A 14,702-nucleotide genomic window follows, 5' to 3' on the forward strand; every position below is an offset into this window, starting at 1 on the left:
GGTGGGAGGGGGGAGAATAGGCAGAAAAATTGCTGGCAAGCCCTCTCCTTAAAAAAAGCATGTTGCAGCACTACTATTAATGTTTTTAAATGTATCAATCCATTTCAGATCCACTATATGAAAAGTCACATGCCTCATTTTGTAGGCACACACATGTGTAATAATGCTTGCCTGTACATTACGCATGTGTGCACACATCATCATGCATGCACCCATCATGCATACGTACACCTACAAAATGTTAGATGCGTCAATGCCCTTTTTTTCCCTCTTTTTTCCTTATGTTTAAACGGCACACAATATTGCCAGTTCTTCACAGCATTACAAGAGGCATTTGTAGAACCAATAGGTCACAGCTTTACTATTGCTTGTTCAATATGAAGGAATGCAGAGCAGGCAACCGAGTGCCAATATCACAGCCTCATCCGTGGACATATGGCCACAGTCGGAAAATGTAAGCAATGTAGTAGATACTGTTGCAAACCAGAATTTCCCTTAGTGGTCACAGGCTTATTGAAATTGTTAGAAGAGGAAAGAAGAGAGGAAAAGGTAGTGGAAGACCTCTGTGGAGACAAGAGACAGAAACCGGTCAGAGCAGATATGTTGAAAGCAGAAATCGCTGTATGGAGAAGAAATGCTAGAAGGTTAGTGATGGATTCATTTGCAAAGGTAAGGATGCATGTCATGAGAGAAGTGTAGAGTCTAAGCGCCTTATTTAAATCTGGGGCAGTAGACCGTCCGCTCTACCTGGAAATCCTTGCCTATCTGTCGGGGATCTCTGTGCTGCAAAGGTGCCATGGCAGATCCCTTTACCACATTGAAGGCTTGTCAAGAACGCGTCATGTTAAAGCGCGCTTGTGGAACACTTAAGTGGTTCAGTGAAAGCTAACTCCTAATGCTGGGGTTTGGTTGCTCTGAACGCTGCGTGGCAGAACCGGGAAAAAATGATTGACTGTTGTTCTGCTTCTGGAAAGAGACGGAGAGGAGGGTCGACTGTCAATGTGACCTGGTGGCCCTTGGCAGACTGGCCACCAGGTTAAAGATTTACACTGGTGCAGCCTGTGAAGGCCCCTCCTGTGTAATCCTGGCACCTCCCCGGATCTGAAATAGAGTGGGTGAACTGCAACTCTGGTGGGTTAGGGGCCTGCCCGATTCATGGTGTCGCGTCTGCTCCACCTCGCTTTAAATAAAGGCCCTGTTACTGACATGGAGGGAGAGGCCCGTGAATGACAGCTGTACCACCACTCTCTTCGCACAGGTGAATCAGTATATCTCCAGGGCAGAGGAGCTGAAGGTGCTGGTGTCATCCAACAACAGAGCCCTCCTGCAGCAGGGACACAGTGCCCGGGACATTCTGAAAGGTGAGATAAATGAGGCGAGAGAGTCATGGGGTCTTTGGAACGGAAGATACCAGTCATGGGGTAGAGAGCGGGAAAAGGAAACTGCAGATTGCTGCTGCTGTGTGTATCACTGAGAGACTGTGCCATATGGGAGATTGCAAGGTATTTCTAGTGTCTGGTGTTCATTCTGTGTGCTTGTATAACCCTGTTCTGTTATTAATTTTTATTGGTAATTAACACAGAATTGCTTCCTCCCTGTCCCTGGTTACCCATCATTAATCCTGACTCAGTGTGAGATTTCAGTGAGCACACAGCAATAATCTTGTGTTGTGGCCTCCAATTTTGAATCGGCTATGCATAGTCGGAGGAATAGATTTGAGCATGTGTATCAGCTCCACTGACATGTCCACTCCTTGTCACTCTATACTCATGAGATATTCCCCGCTGTAGCTGAAGCTCAAGGGCACACACTTTTAATGGGAACCCACTGAACCCACCAGTTCACCATTTACATTTTGGGGCAATATCTCCATAACTGTAAGTGCTGGGAAGGCATGGTCATTGGTTTTGGACTGAAAGCGATCATATATAGAGAATATAATATAAACCAAAGCCAAGCGTTAAAAGACGGAGCCCCCTGGATCCCTGGGTGGTGGCATAAAAATAGGAGTGCACGGGCTCACAAAGTACTACTGATGCATGCAAGCGAACCAAATTCTCAGTGTGATGTCCTTGGTGAGTTTTGGTTATTGGGCAGCAAGGTCGCTCTTTATGAGGTGTCCTCCATGTGTTCTCAGTCACTTGCGCCTTTCTCTGTTCTTCCTGGTTAGGGGTCAACTGCTGTTCTCAAACCATGCACTACCCCACTCTTTTGCTCAGAGCAGCAAACTTCTTCAATTCATAAGATTTGGTCCAAATCCTTAGAGTAGGAAAGAAACAAGTTATGTAAATTATCCCTCAGTAATAATGTAGGTAGTTTCCTTAATGCCCAGATCAGTAAAATTACTTGACCACGGATGTTAGTGTTGATCAAGAACTTGGTTGACACTAGTGGTCATTCACTATTCGAGGTCAGCCAGGATAGAGGCATTTTTGTGACTTGCCATTTATGGGCTTCTACTTAGTATGGGAGAGGAAGGTCACCAAATGGCCACATTATGCGTCTTAGACACACCCAACTTGGTCAGAACTATTTGTTGGGGTGACTTGTCAGGAGGATGGGCTTAGGTGCCTGTGAGGGTTAGAAAGAGAGCCTAAACAGGGAAGCAGGTAAAGGCACCCAGCCTGCACAGTCATCAGGGCCCGGGCTGGCAGTGCCACATTAGTCTTATCCACAAAATAGATAAAGGAATCTGGCAGGAGAAACTGAATTCTCTTCTGGCACTCTCCATGCTGTTACTGTCGCACAATTCATGTCCTGAACCACACAGAACATGAGTAAAATGTCATACACCTTTCACTGCACACCCACTCTTCAATTGGAGTAAACTAGGGCTTCAAATATGGCAATTTATTTGGGAGGGCTGGTCGACAGGTAAAGGTGAAAAACACCGGGCCAGAGGGCATGACCTAGGAAGATTACAGTGTAGATGTGTTTCTTGGCTGCTCTTCCATGTCAAAGTCCTTACTTCTGTTTGAGAAAACAGACCCCTCAGTAGGAAATTAAGACCATATTAGAAGCAGGGTTATGGGAGCTGCCCTAAACATTCAAATTCTGGTCTGGCCACACATAAAGTTTGGATACAGAGTGCTGCGCTGCAGCCTTCCAGAATGCGAGACCAGAAGGTTTGGGAACCTCTTGGCAAGAGTCTTCTGCCCTGAGGAGGAGCTAGCAGCGTGCCCCCTCAGAAAAGCTGCACTCCCAAAGGAGGCTTGTGTTTTTGTGAGGGAGCTGGAGAAGAAGATAACGACGTGGACAGGAGTGGGGGGGGCGCAGGGATGTAGGTTGTCAACAAGGTCAGATCTGCTCTCAGCAGTGTCCACTTAGTGCCTGCGCAGATAAATGTTTTGTGTATATATTGTAGTTCTCAAGAAGCCCAATTACTGAATAATATCTTTGGGAACCAGAGGAGGAGTAAGATGTTGGTGAGTTTACAATTAGAGACTCACAATTGAACATGAAAAGGTAAAAATGGTTGAAACAAGAGTACAATCTCGACCAAAACTGAGACACAAAAACCAGCTGGGATGTAATTTAATCTTCCTCACATGTCTGCAGCTATTTTCTTGTATTTCAGATTAGTTGCCTTGTTTCTCCTCTTTCGCTCCATTTGCTTTCCTTGGCACAGTAATGGGTGGTCAGAGAGTGAGAGGTGGGAAATAAGGTGGCTGAGTACATGGAGTTGACATACCTTGATAGTTTCGATGTACTGTTACTGGCTGTGCATCACCAATGATTGTAAATCCATGTTCTCCTGTAAGAAAATGGGCTCTGGGAGGTATCTGGAGCAACGTCCTGTAAAGTGCAGCATGGTGGACCAAACCATTTGGGCTCATAGTCGCAGATCTCAGATTGGGGCAGCACCACCTAACACACTGGCTCCTAAAACTAATGTCAATGTTTCGTTACAATGTTACATATTCAAAAATGTTTGTGTAAAATTGTGGGTGGAGAACTTCAAAGAGAAGTTACTGGAAAACACTGTGGACAAGATAGCCTGACAGTAGACAGGGCAAAGTCAACACGTGGTCTGTGAATACAGCAGGATGCCTAAGGTTCCTCTTCATCAGCGCACTCCACCCACCCCCTCTCTTTATGCACATGAGGCATTGGATAGTCTCACTGAGTACCAAAGAGTTCAGCTGCCCAAATGAAAGAACTAAAGTCTGGCAAACTATGTAGGTAAGGAGATTTGGTATTGGGACCCTGCAGGAAACACATGAAGAAACAAGAACACTGGATAAGTCACAAATCATACCCCATTGCATTCCGTTCCTCCACTGAGTCAAAGCACAGGAGTGGCCCTGTTTTTTCACAGATCTCTTGTCTTCAAGCAGACAGATCACACAATGGATAAGCAGTGCAGATAAAACCATGGTCTTAGGACTACTGTAAGGAAGGCGAGACGCTATGGCAACAATCCATGGCCCAAACACATAAAAAGATGCCTTTCTCATATCTTGTTTTCAACACAGTTGGAAAGTTTTCTGTTGAAGACATATTTAGGGGGGACTTCAGTTTGGTTTGGGATCCTAGTCCATATAACCATAGCTCATTCAGAGGCTTTAAAAAAAAACACCTTTAGGGCATGCTTGGAAGATTTTGGCTTGAGAGACTCCAGGAGGGAAGAGGGATTAACACCTGTACTAAATAGATTACACATTCTTTTCACACCCTCAGAACATATTCAAGGATCGACTACATGCTAATGCGGAATGTCCTTGCACGTTTAATATATGCAACTAGAACACACCCTGTGATAATTTTGGGTCCAGCCCGCAGAGAGTTGTCAATATCTTGGCCCTAAGCGCCATTCCAAATGAGCACTGGATAATCTATCCTGCAATTGGAGACCCAGTAAAGAAAGCTGAACTTTAAGACCATATTTTAGAATACTTCCATACTAAATCCCGAGAAGACACTAGCCCTGAATTTACAATGGCATGCTTTACAAGCTGTTATATGGGGTAAATGTAAAGCAGAACTAGTCAATCTAAGCGAATTTAGAAATTAAGAGTTAGCCCTTATGGAAGCAAACCTAGTACAAGCTGAAAAAGAACACGCAGAAAATTACACGTGAACTCTGCAGTACTGAGTGTTGTTTTTAAGGGGAATATTAAACACAGTAGGGAAGAACCAAGCAGACCGTACCTTCCTTAGACTAAAAAACACTATGTATTGGAATGCGTTTAGCCAAAAAGCTCGACATAATTTAGAATACAATTTAATCTAGAGTGTTCAACATCAGTTGGTGAAATCCTTAAAGGATGAAGGCAAATTAGGATTTTCCAGAAAGTTTAATGGAACCCTCTGTACACAAGAGCACATGGAGCCTCTTGCAGAGGAAAGGCAAACAGTATATCTGCAGTGTGGCAACCTCATACAACTCTCTGGCCTCCAACAGGATTTCTTAAAAGCACCCATCCTTGAAAAAGAGGTTATGACTGCTATTAAATCCCCCCCAATTTACTAAAGTGCCAGGGCCAGGTGGCTTTACAGCAACCTTTTACAAAGCATTTGGATTCGAGTAGTGTTACCACTTGACGACCATCTTCAGTTTCATAGCTCAATGCTGGACAATGGGGGAAGCTCTCATTTCACTAATACCAAAACCGAGGAAAGATGCCTTGTTATGAGACTTTTTTTTTGTCCTCATTTTTTTCCAGCTGATATATACCTTAGAGTTCGGGCAAGAAAGCAGAGACAAGACACATAAAGGAAGAAGCCCAGAATCTTACGGCTTTAGGCTCGCCAGAGCGAGGGCTCCCAATCACTCCGTACACAGAGGGCATGTTCTTGACACTTCGGGACCTCCCCTGGCATGAACCATTGTCCTCATAGTCTGTATCTCCGCCTCCCACACTCCCTCTCGGATATTACAGGTCCCACAGAGTATTCTGCACCAGGACTTATGGACTTTCCCTGGCCTATCTGGCTAAACATAATCATAAAACTGAAATCATCATCATATCCTCTGATGGAAAAAAAAGAGAAAAGGAGCATTCTGAGAATACCCTGTCATAATAGACCCTGCTTTCAAGCTATTCGGCCAAAAAAGAAGAAAAATAAGAGTAGAAATATATAGTAGCTACCAAGAGGGAAAGAAGAAGAAAAAAGCAAGTACAATCAGTAGGCCCTAATTGATCCATTCGCACTCTGGCTGTGGGACAAGTAAGATCCACTTAATACACAATTCCCTGCGTGCCAGTAAAATTAAAAGAAACATTAAAGTGTTATGCTTTTTAGAGATCCTAGTTGTTTTGTCCTCGTCTGGAGTTACCCCAAAAATTACCTGAGGGAGACTCACCTTAACTTCAGCCCCATAATGCTGGAAATCGTGTCACCTACTTTCTCCCAAAACGATTGAATAGCAGGACATCGCCAGAACATGTGTGCTTCGTCCGCCTCCTTCTCCCCGCACTTCTGGCACATCACTCTTTTGGAACCGATTTTTGCTAATCTTCTCTGGGTCCGATACGCCTTGTGGACAGTAAATAGATGGTTTTTTCTTAAAGATGCAGCTTTAACACTTTGCCATAAAAGACATAGAGGTTCGAGGCATGTGGGCTGCTGAATTCATATCTGTGCATAGATCGCCGCCTAGTGTTGGGTCCGGATGATCGCACATTGTTGTCCTGGAAGAGTCTTCGAAGTATCACGAGATAGGTGGCTCCTCCCCTGGACTACAGTGCGCATGGGCATCGACTCCATCCTCATATTGTTTTTTTCCGCCATTGGTTTCGGATGTATATTGGTTCACTCTAGTCGGAATCGATATAAACTTTCTTAAGGCCAAAAGGCCTTTAGTTTTTTCGTCGGTATAGTCTTGCGTTCGGTGCCTGATTCTTCCAGCTCGGTTCCGAGCCGGATTCCAGAGAACCGCGTGCTTTCGACGCGGAAGGCCCAGTCGACGCCACAGACCCTATTGACTGATCATCATGGAACGGAGCCCGTTCAAGAGATGTCCCGTGTGCAACTCCAAGTATCCCCACATCGACGTCCACCCGGTGTGCAACAAGTGTCTGTCGCCGGATCATGATGAAGCCAACTGCATGGCTTGTTCCCGTTTTCGATCCAAGAAGACGCTTAAGCATCGATGCGCTGCGCGCCAGGAGGCCAAGCAGACTGCACCGGCGCCTGTGGACATTTTCGATGCAGGGGATGATGAGGGAATTATGAAAAAAATAATGCCACGGTATTTTCTTCAGGAAAATTATTTCTCGAGACAAACACTACTAATTATATGTCTAATCACAACTTCAATTGTATGATATATATCTGTCATCGAATATAACGTTCATCCAATGGTTATTAACAACAAATTAATTTAAGGAAAAACACAACAAAACAAATAATCTGATTTGTAAATTATTTTTAAAGATCCTTTTTCATTTTATACATTATTAATACAAATCAGCAAACCACGCATTATTTAATTCTTGTGTGGAATGAAGTTTCAAACATCCAAAAACCAAGTATTTTATTAAAGATCCAAGAGGTCAAAAATGTCTTATTGTTGTGGACCCTTAATCCAAGGGTTGTGCAAGAAGCCCAATAATTAATTTACAAGGAAAAAACTGGCAGTGTCTTTTCTTAGCCTTATTTCCTTTTCGAACACCAAAGCAACATGGAGCATACGAAGCCAAAAAGGTTTTTTGTGGCTTCAAAATCAAATGATGCTCCTGGGGAATATATCCAAACAATCTCCAAATCAAAACAGGTGTAGAAATTCATGATAGCTGTCGACACGTTTCGGCCTTTCAACAATTTTAGGCCTCATCAGGACAAAGGGCAACAAAATTCATATAAGCGATCCAGTTGGTCATTATCCAATTATTGAAGCCGATTTAAACTAAGATGGTCAAAGGCTGCAGATGAAAATCGGGAATTATGACTACAGCCAGGACGAAATTCCTTTCTAGTGCACACCTGTGCTTATCCAACTCTCATTTAGTTCACAAACAGGTAATCCAATCACCTGCATCCCCAGGGTATTAAACCCCTCACCAATACTTGGAAATGGGCCAGAGTCTTCTATTACTCGGCGCTTATGTCCGGTGTGCAACAAGTGTCTGTCGCCGGATCATGATGAAGCCAGTTGCATGGCTTGTTCCCGTTTTCGATCCAAGAAGACGCTTAAGCATCGACGCGCTGCGCGCCAGGAGGCCCAGCAGACTGCACCGGCGCCTGTGGACATTTTCGATGCCGGGGATGATGAGGGAGCTGACCGGGAAGTTAGTGAGAACCTGTCGAATCCCACGTCGGAGGTCGACTACAACTACGACGCGGACGTTGAAATGCTCGAAGCGGAAGAAGTCGTCGACGAGGTAGGAGACGACGATGGGGCCTTTGGGGCCATGGAAGATAGCTCGAGCGAAGAGCTAACTCAGACTGACATTGGGGCCGAAACGCTTCAAAAGGCTCAGGTCGAGGGATCGCCAGTTGGCCTTACCCAAGGTCTTCCAATGGGTTCTACGGCCCCGCCTTTGGGCTCGGCTACGGACATTGCTATTGAGCCGCACCCTGCAAAATCGAAACCGAAAGTGACAACAACGGTCTCCACGCAAGTAAAAGCACTGGTGCCCCCCTTGAAACCAAAAGTGCACATAACTTTGGTCGGATCGAAGGCCTCGGACCTGTCGGCACCGACGAAGCAAAAGGGTGTTGTCGATCCAAAGAAACAGGTCAAGGGCATCGAGACAAAGTCTGCCGCGCCGAAGACAAAGGTCAAGGCAGTTGAGCCGAGTAAACCGGCGCGAAGACGGTAGACACCAACAAAGGACTCGGTGATCCGAAGGTTCTCGAGACTCCGCGTCAACAAAACAAGGCCAAGAGTGGCACAACCCACGAGTCCACGTCTAGTGGAACCTCAAAGGATTCCGTCGACTCGGCGCGGCCGTCCGCTGCTTTCTCCAAGCAGGTGGCGGTCTCCCTAAAGCGCATCAAGGAGAAGGCCTCGACTGTCGGGCCAAAAGATCCTCCACCTTCGAAGCATGTCGAGAAACCTCAGAAAGCGTCGACGTCCATTCACTTCACGTTGCCGCCAAAAGTGGCGCCGAAGGCTTTCACCCCTAGGATGGTCGCCAGCGTGCCCGAGAAGGTGCCCTCGGTGCCGAAGTCGACAACAGTGGTCCCGACCTTAAAGCATCAACAATCTTCGTTGGAAGAACAACAAGAACATTTTATCGATGCCGAAACAGGCAGACTTTCCCTTCATAAACGGAAAATTGCCCCAGAACAGCCAATGGAGTCCTATAAAATTCCTTTAAAGAAAAAGAAGGATTCCACTTCAACTCCTGTTCTTGTGGAACCACTTTCTCCACATGGCCATGATGTCTCACCCACTTACTCTGACGTGGACGCTGGGGAAGGTGATGATGATGATTACAGCTATCCTGTCTACACTGACCCAGATGATACCAATGAACCCTGGGCAGCTGGTGCTGACCCAGGTGATCCTCACTCTACCCCAGACACTCAACTCTATGCTGTAAAAACGTCGCCTATGGAGGATTCAGCTGCGTTTAATGCACTCATTGAAAGGGCGGTTAAAAATCATGACAACCAGCTCCATGCTGACCCCATTGAAGTGGACTTTCTTTTTGACACCTTTTCCGTCTCGGAGAGAACTGTCAAGCCTCTGCCTATATTGAAGGGTGTCTTGAAACATGCTGGGGAGATCTTTAAGGAGCCTACCAGAGCCAGGGTGATAAACCTTAGAATTGAGAAGAAGTATAAACCAGCACCTACTGACCCTACTTACATCAAGGGACAGTTGCCTTTGGACTCTCTTGTTGTTTCTAATGCCCGGAAGAGGGCTAATTCACAAACAACGGGTGATGCTCCTCCCCCAGATAAGGAATCTAAGCTATATTCACAAGTGGGGTCGCACACCGCTCACACATCAGCCGGATCGCCCCTAAGGATCATGGTAAGTGTAGTTACCTTTTCTCGACGCCGTATCTTCTATCAAAATCTCAAATATCTTCATCTTCGCCATCCCTGGACACGTGTTTCGGGGTATTTACCCCTCGTCAGCAGGGATTAGGCCATCTTCTGGGGTTGCTGCATGGCTGTCAAATATCTCCAGGTATAGTACCATACAAAGGCGCGCAGGTGCGGGGTCCCGTGCTCGTCAGCACAAAAGAGCAAATTATATTCACAAGTGGGGTCGCACACCGCTCACACATCAGCGGGATCGCCCCTAAGGATCATGGTAAGTGTAGTTACCTTTTCTCGACGCCGTATCTTCTATCAAAATCTCAAATATCTTCATCTTCGCCATCCCTGGACACGTGTTTCGGAGTATTTACCCCTCGTCAGCAGGGATTAGGCCATCTTCTGGGGTTGCTGTATGGCTGCCAAATATCTCCAGGTATAGTACCATACAAAGGATCGCAGGTGCGGGGTCCCGTGCTCGTCAGCACAAAAGAGCAAATTATATTCACAAGTGGGGTCGCACACCGCTCACACAGGGATGGCGAAGACAGCGAAGATAGCAGAAGATCGAAAGATGATGCATCGCGAACACTACTATATTGACCAGAGTCCTTAGGGGCGACACTGCCGGTGTGTGAGTAGTGTGTGACCCCACCCCCATCTGTAAGGAATCTAAGGTGTTTGAGGCATCAGGGAAAAGGGTGGCAGCTAAAGCGGCCAATATCTGGCGCATTTCAAATACACAACCACTTCTAGCAAGGTATGACAGGGCACACTATGACACACTGGAGACCCTGTTGCAGCACCTGCCAGACGAATACAAAGAGGCAGCTGAGATGCTCATCCAAGAGGGGAAGCTAATATCCAATGCTTCTATTCAATGTGCACTGGACGCGGCTGACACCGCGCCCAGAGCTATCAACACTAGTGTCATGCTGAGACGACATGCCTGGCTCAGAATCTCAGGATTTAAGCCAGAGATACAGACCACCATTCTTAATCAGACAGTAAACCCTGATCATCTGTTTGGCCCAGAGGTGGACACCACCTTGGAGAAGATCAAAAAGGACACTGAAAATGCTAAGTCCATGGGGGCCCTGCAGTCCCAGCAATTCAGGGGTGGTTCTTTTCGTCGCTCAAGCACTAGAGGTGTTTCCAGAGACAAGCTCTCCCACACCACACAGTACTATAAAGGCAACACGCAGACCACATACACTAAACAAAGTCGAGGTGGATATCGTGGAAACGGCGCCAAAGGCAGGGGTCATGGAAACAACAACTCCAGATCCTCTGCCACTAACCAACAGTGACGCCTTGTCACTGCCCCCCGACCACGCAACACCGGTCGGGGGGAGACTTCAACAGTTCCTGCCAGTCTGGAAGTCCATCACCACAGACAGGTGGGTCACAAAGCTTATCCAGTACGGTTATTGTCTGGAGCTGGAGTTAACATCCACTCCACCCAACATACCCCCAAGGCACCGTCCTATGTCTGCCGAGCATTTGCACTTATTGCAGCAGGAGGTCCTCACATGCTGCAAAATGGGGCAATCGAGCTCGTGCCTGTGGAAGAAAGAGGCACAGGAGTTTACTCACTGTACTTCTTGATACCAAAAAAGGACGGGTCCCTCAGACCCATACTGGACCTCAGACCCCTCAATCAGTACATTCTATCGGAGCACTTTCACATGCTGACCCTGCAGCAAGTCCTACCGTTGCTCAGTCAGGAGGATTTTCTCGCAACTTTAGATCTAAAGGATGTGTATTTTCACATTCCGCTGCACCCGTCACACAAAAAGTACCTCCGGTTCACCATCCAAAATCAACATTACCAGTTTAAGATTTTGCCCTTCGGGGTCACCACGGCACCCAGGGTGTTTACAAAGGGCCTGGCGACGGTGGCTGCGCACCTAAGGAGACAAAACATTCACGTCTACCCTTATCTGGACGACTGGCTCATCCAGGCAAAGTCAGCCCTGCAGTGTGCCACCCACATGTCCCACACCATTCACCTTCTTCACGATCTGGGATTCTCAGTGAATTACCCAAAGTCCCACCTGCAACCCGCCCACATACGGCAGTATCTGGGTGCGACGATCAACACTCTGGCTGCCACAGCACAGCCAAATTCAGTGAGGGTCAGCAGCATTTAATCGCTGATACAAAAATTCAGACCTCAACACTCGCTTCCAGCGTGAGTGTTCATGTAGTTGATAGGCATGATGGCCTCCTGCATCTCCATAGTCCCACATGCGAGACTACATATGCGTCCGCTTCAGGAGTGCTTAGCACGTCAGTGGACTCAGGCTCACGGACAGTTGAAAGACCTAGTGTTGGTGAGCGGTCGGGCATACAACTCTCTGCATTGGTGGAATCCACAAAACCTTTGCAAGGGACGACCGTTCCAAGAGCCTGTGCCACAGATCATCCTGACGACAGACGCTTCTCTCCAGGGATAGGGAGCTCATGTACTCCATTACACTGTGCAGGGACTATGGACACCACAGCAAAGGAAGATGCACATCAATGTTCTGGAACTGATGGCGATCTTCATGGCACTGAAAGCCTTCAAAGTACATCTGTGCAACAAGGTCGTGTTGATCCGGACGGACAACATGACTGCCATGTACTACATTAAGAAGCAGGGAGGAACACACTCTCCACAGTTGTCTCATCTGGCTCAGAGCATGTGGAAGTGGGCCTTTCAGAGAAACATCTTCCTCATGGCAGAACACCTCCCAGGCAAGGACAATCAGATGGCGGACCTGCTCAGCAGGTACAGCCACCAAATGCACGAGTGGGAGATACATCCATCAGTAAAGGTGGGGTCATCCAGAGATAGACCTGTTCGCCACAAAGGAGAACGCAAAATGCCGAAGCTTTGCCGCCAGGTTTCCACACCCACAGTCGCAAGGCAATGCGATATGGATGAACTGGTCAGGCAAATTTGCGTACGCTTTTCCCCCAGCACCTCTAATACCGCTGGTGGCGCGCAAGCTGAAGCAGCACTCGATGACTCTCATCCTGGTTGCTCCGACGTGGGCTCGCCAACCATGGTACACCACGTTTCTGGAGCTGTCCGTGGTACCGCATCAAAGGCTGCGCCTCCCACCCAAGCTTTTGACGCAGAGCCATGGCGACATTCAGCATCCAGATCCGCAACAGCTCAACCTGGCGATCTGGCTCCTGAGGTCTTAGAGTTTGGCTACCTCAACTTACCTCCTGACTATATGGACATCATCCGGGAGGCAAGGAAGCTTACCACCAGAGCATGCTATGCGGCGAAGTGGAAGCGGTTTGTCATTTATTGTGCAGACAACAACATTAACCCGCTGGATGCATCTATTCAAAACATCATTTGTTATCTCTTACATCTGTACAAATGTAATCTGGCCTATGCTTCCATTCGTATACATTTATCCGCAATGGCTGCTTATCTCCAAAACAGACAGCACCTCTCACTTTTTAGGGTGCCTGCCATTAAAGCCTTTCTGGAAGGACTCAAACGAGTCATTCCTCCGCGGACGCCACCAGCTCCGGAGTGGAACCTCAATGTGGTCCTCAGCAGGCTGATGGGTCCCCCTTTTGAACCACTGCATTCCTGCAAGATTCAATTCTTGACCTGGAAAGTGGCTTTCCTTATAGCGATTACGTCGCTACGACGAGTTAGTGAGCTCCAGGCACTAACTATCCAAGAGCCATTTATTCAAATTAATTCTAACAGGGTGGTGCTTCGCACTAACCCTAAATTCCTTCCTAAGGTAGTGTCTCAGTTCCATATCAACCAGACTATAGAACTACCTGTGTTCTTCCAAAATCCAGAGTCACTGGTGGAGAGAATGCTCCACACACTTGACGTCAAAAGGGCCCTAATGTATTACATTGATAGGACCAAAGATTTTATAAAGACTAAACTCCTCTTTGTTGCCTTTGCGTCACAACACAAAGGTAACCCCATTTCCAAGGCTGGTATAGCCAAGTGGATCGTTAAATGCATTCAGATCTGCTATCAGAAAGCCAAGCGCACTCTCAACATTCCACCACGGGCCCACTCCACCCGAAAGTTGGGGGCCTCCATGGCTTTCCTTGGAAATATTCCTTTGGAAGACATATGTAGAGCAGCCACATGGTCTACCACACCCACATTTACAAAACATTAATGTGTTGATGTGCACTCCAAACAGCAGGCAGCTGTAGGGCAGGCTGTTCTAAAAACACTTTTCCAAACTGCTGCAGCTGGCACGGGCGGCCGCCGTTAATGGAGGGACTGCTATGTATTCTATGCACAGATACAAATTCAGCAGCCCACATGCCTTGAACCGAATATGCTACTTACCAGTATGCATCTGTTCTTGGCATGTAGGGCTGCTGACATTCGTATCGCCCGCCCTCCTCCCCGGAGCCTGTAGCGGCTGCAGCATTCACACATATTTCTAGCATGGTCATTATTCACTTAGTGTATTATTATTAACTGAGCTTATAAAGCGCCTGGTTACACTAGTCAGTGTGTCCCCGCGCTAATAGTGGCCAGAAAGATCCCTAGTACAGCCTGAAGAGAGCAGTTCAATATTTGGGAAACAGATGTGTCTTCAGTTCCTTGCGGAGGAAGAGTGTTCCAACTCCGTACTGCCAGAAGGCGGAAGGATCTGCCGCCCATCCTGGCCCTGCAAGTCTTCGGGATACACATTAGCCCAGTGCCCTCCGACCGGAGGGGCCTAGTTGGTTTATACAATGTAAGCAAATTCCTCAGGAAACTCGGGCCC

General features: G+C 47.1%; 1 protein-coding gene across 2 annotated transcripts in view; it reads left to right on the forward strand.

The window, feature by feature from the left end:
- Positions 1 to 14,702, forward strand: part of ULK3 (unc-51 like kinase 3) — a 249,596-nt gene that overhangs the window by 92,542 nt on the left and 142,352 nt on the right. For both annotated transcript variants that reach the window (XM_086959332.1, XM_086959333.1), the window contains exon 10: positions 1,259 to 1,361. In XM_086959332.1, coding sequence (XP_086815458.1) covers positions 1,259 to 1,361 — 103 coding nt within the window. The remainder of the gene's footprint in view (positions 1 to 1,258; positions 1,362 to 14,702) is intronic.

Source organism: Lissotriton vulgaris, chromosome 2_2 (genome assembly GCF_964263255.1).
Source record: "Lissotriton vulgaris chromosome 2_2, aLisVul1.2, whole genome shotgun sequence".
NCBI classification, from domain to species: domain Eukaryota; kingdom Metazoa; phylum Chordata; class Amphibia; order Caudata; family Salamandridae; genus Lissotriton; species Lissotriton vulgaris.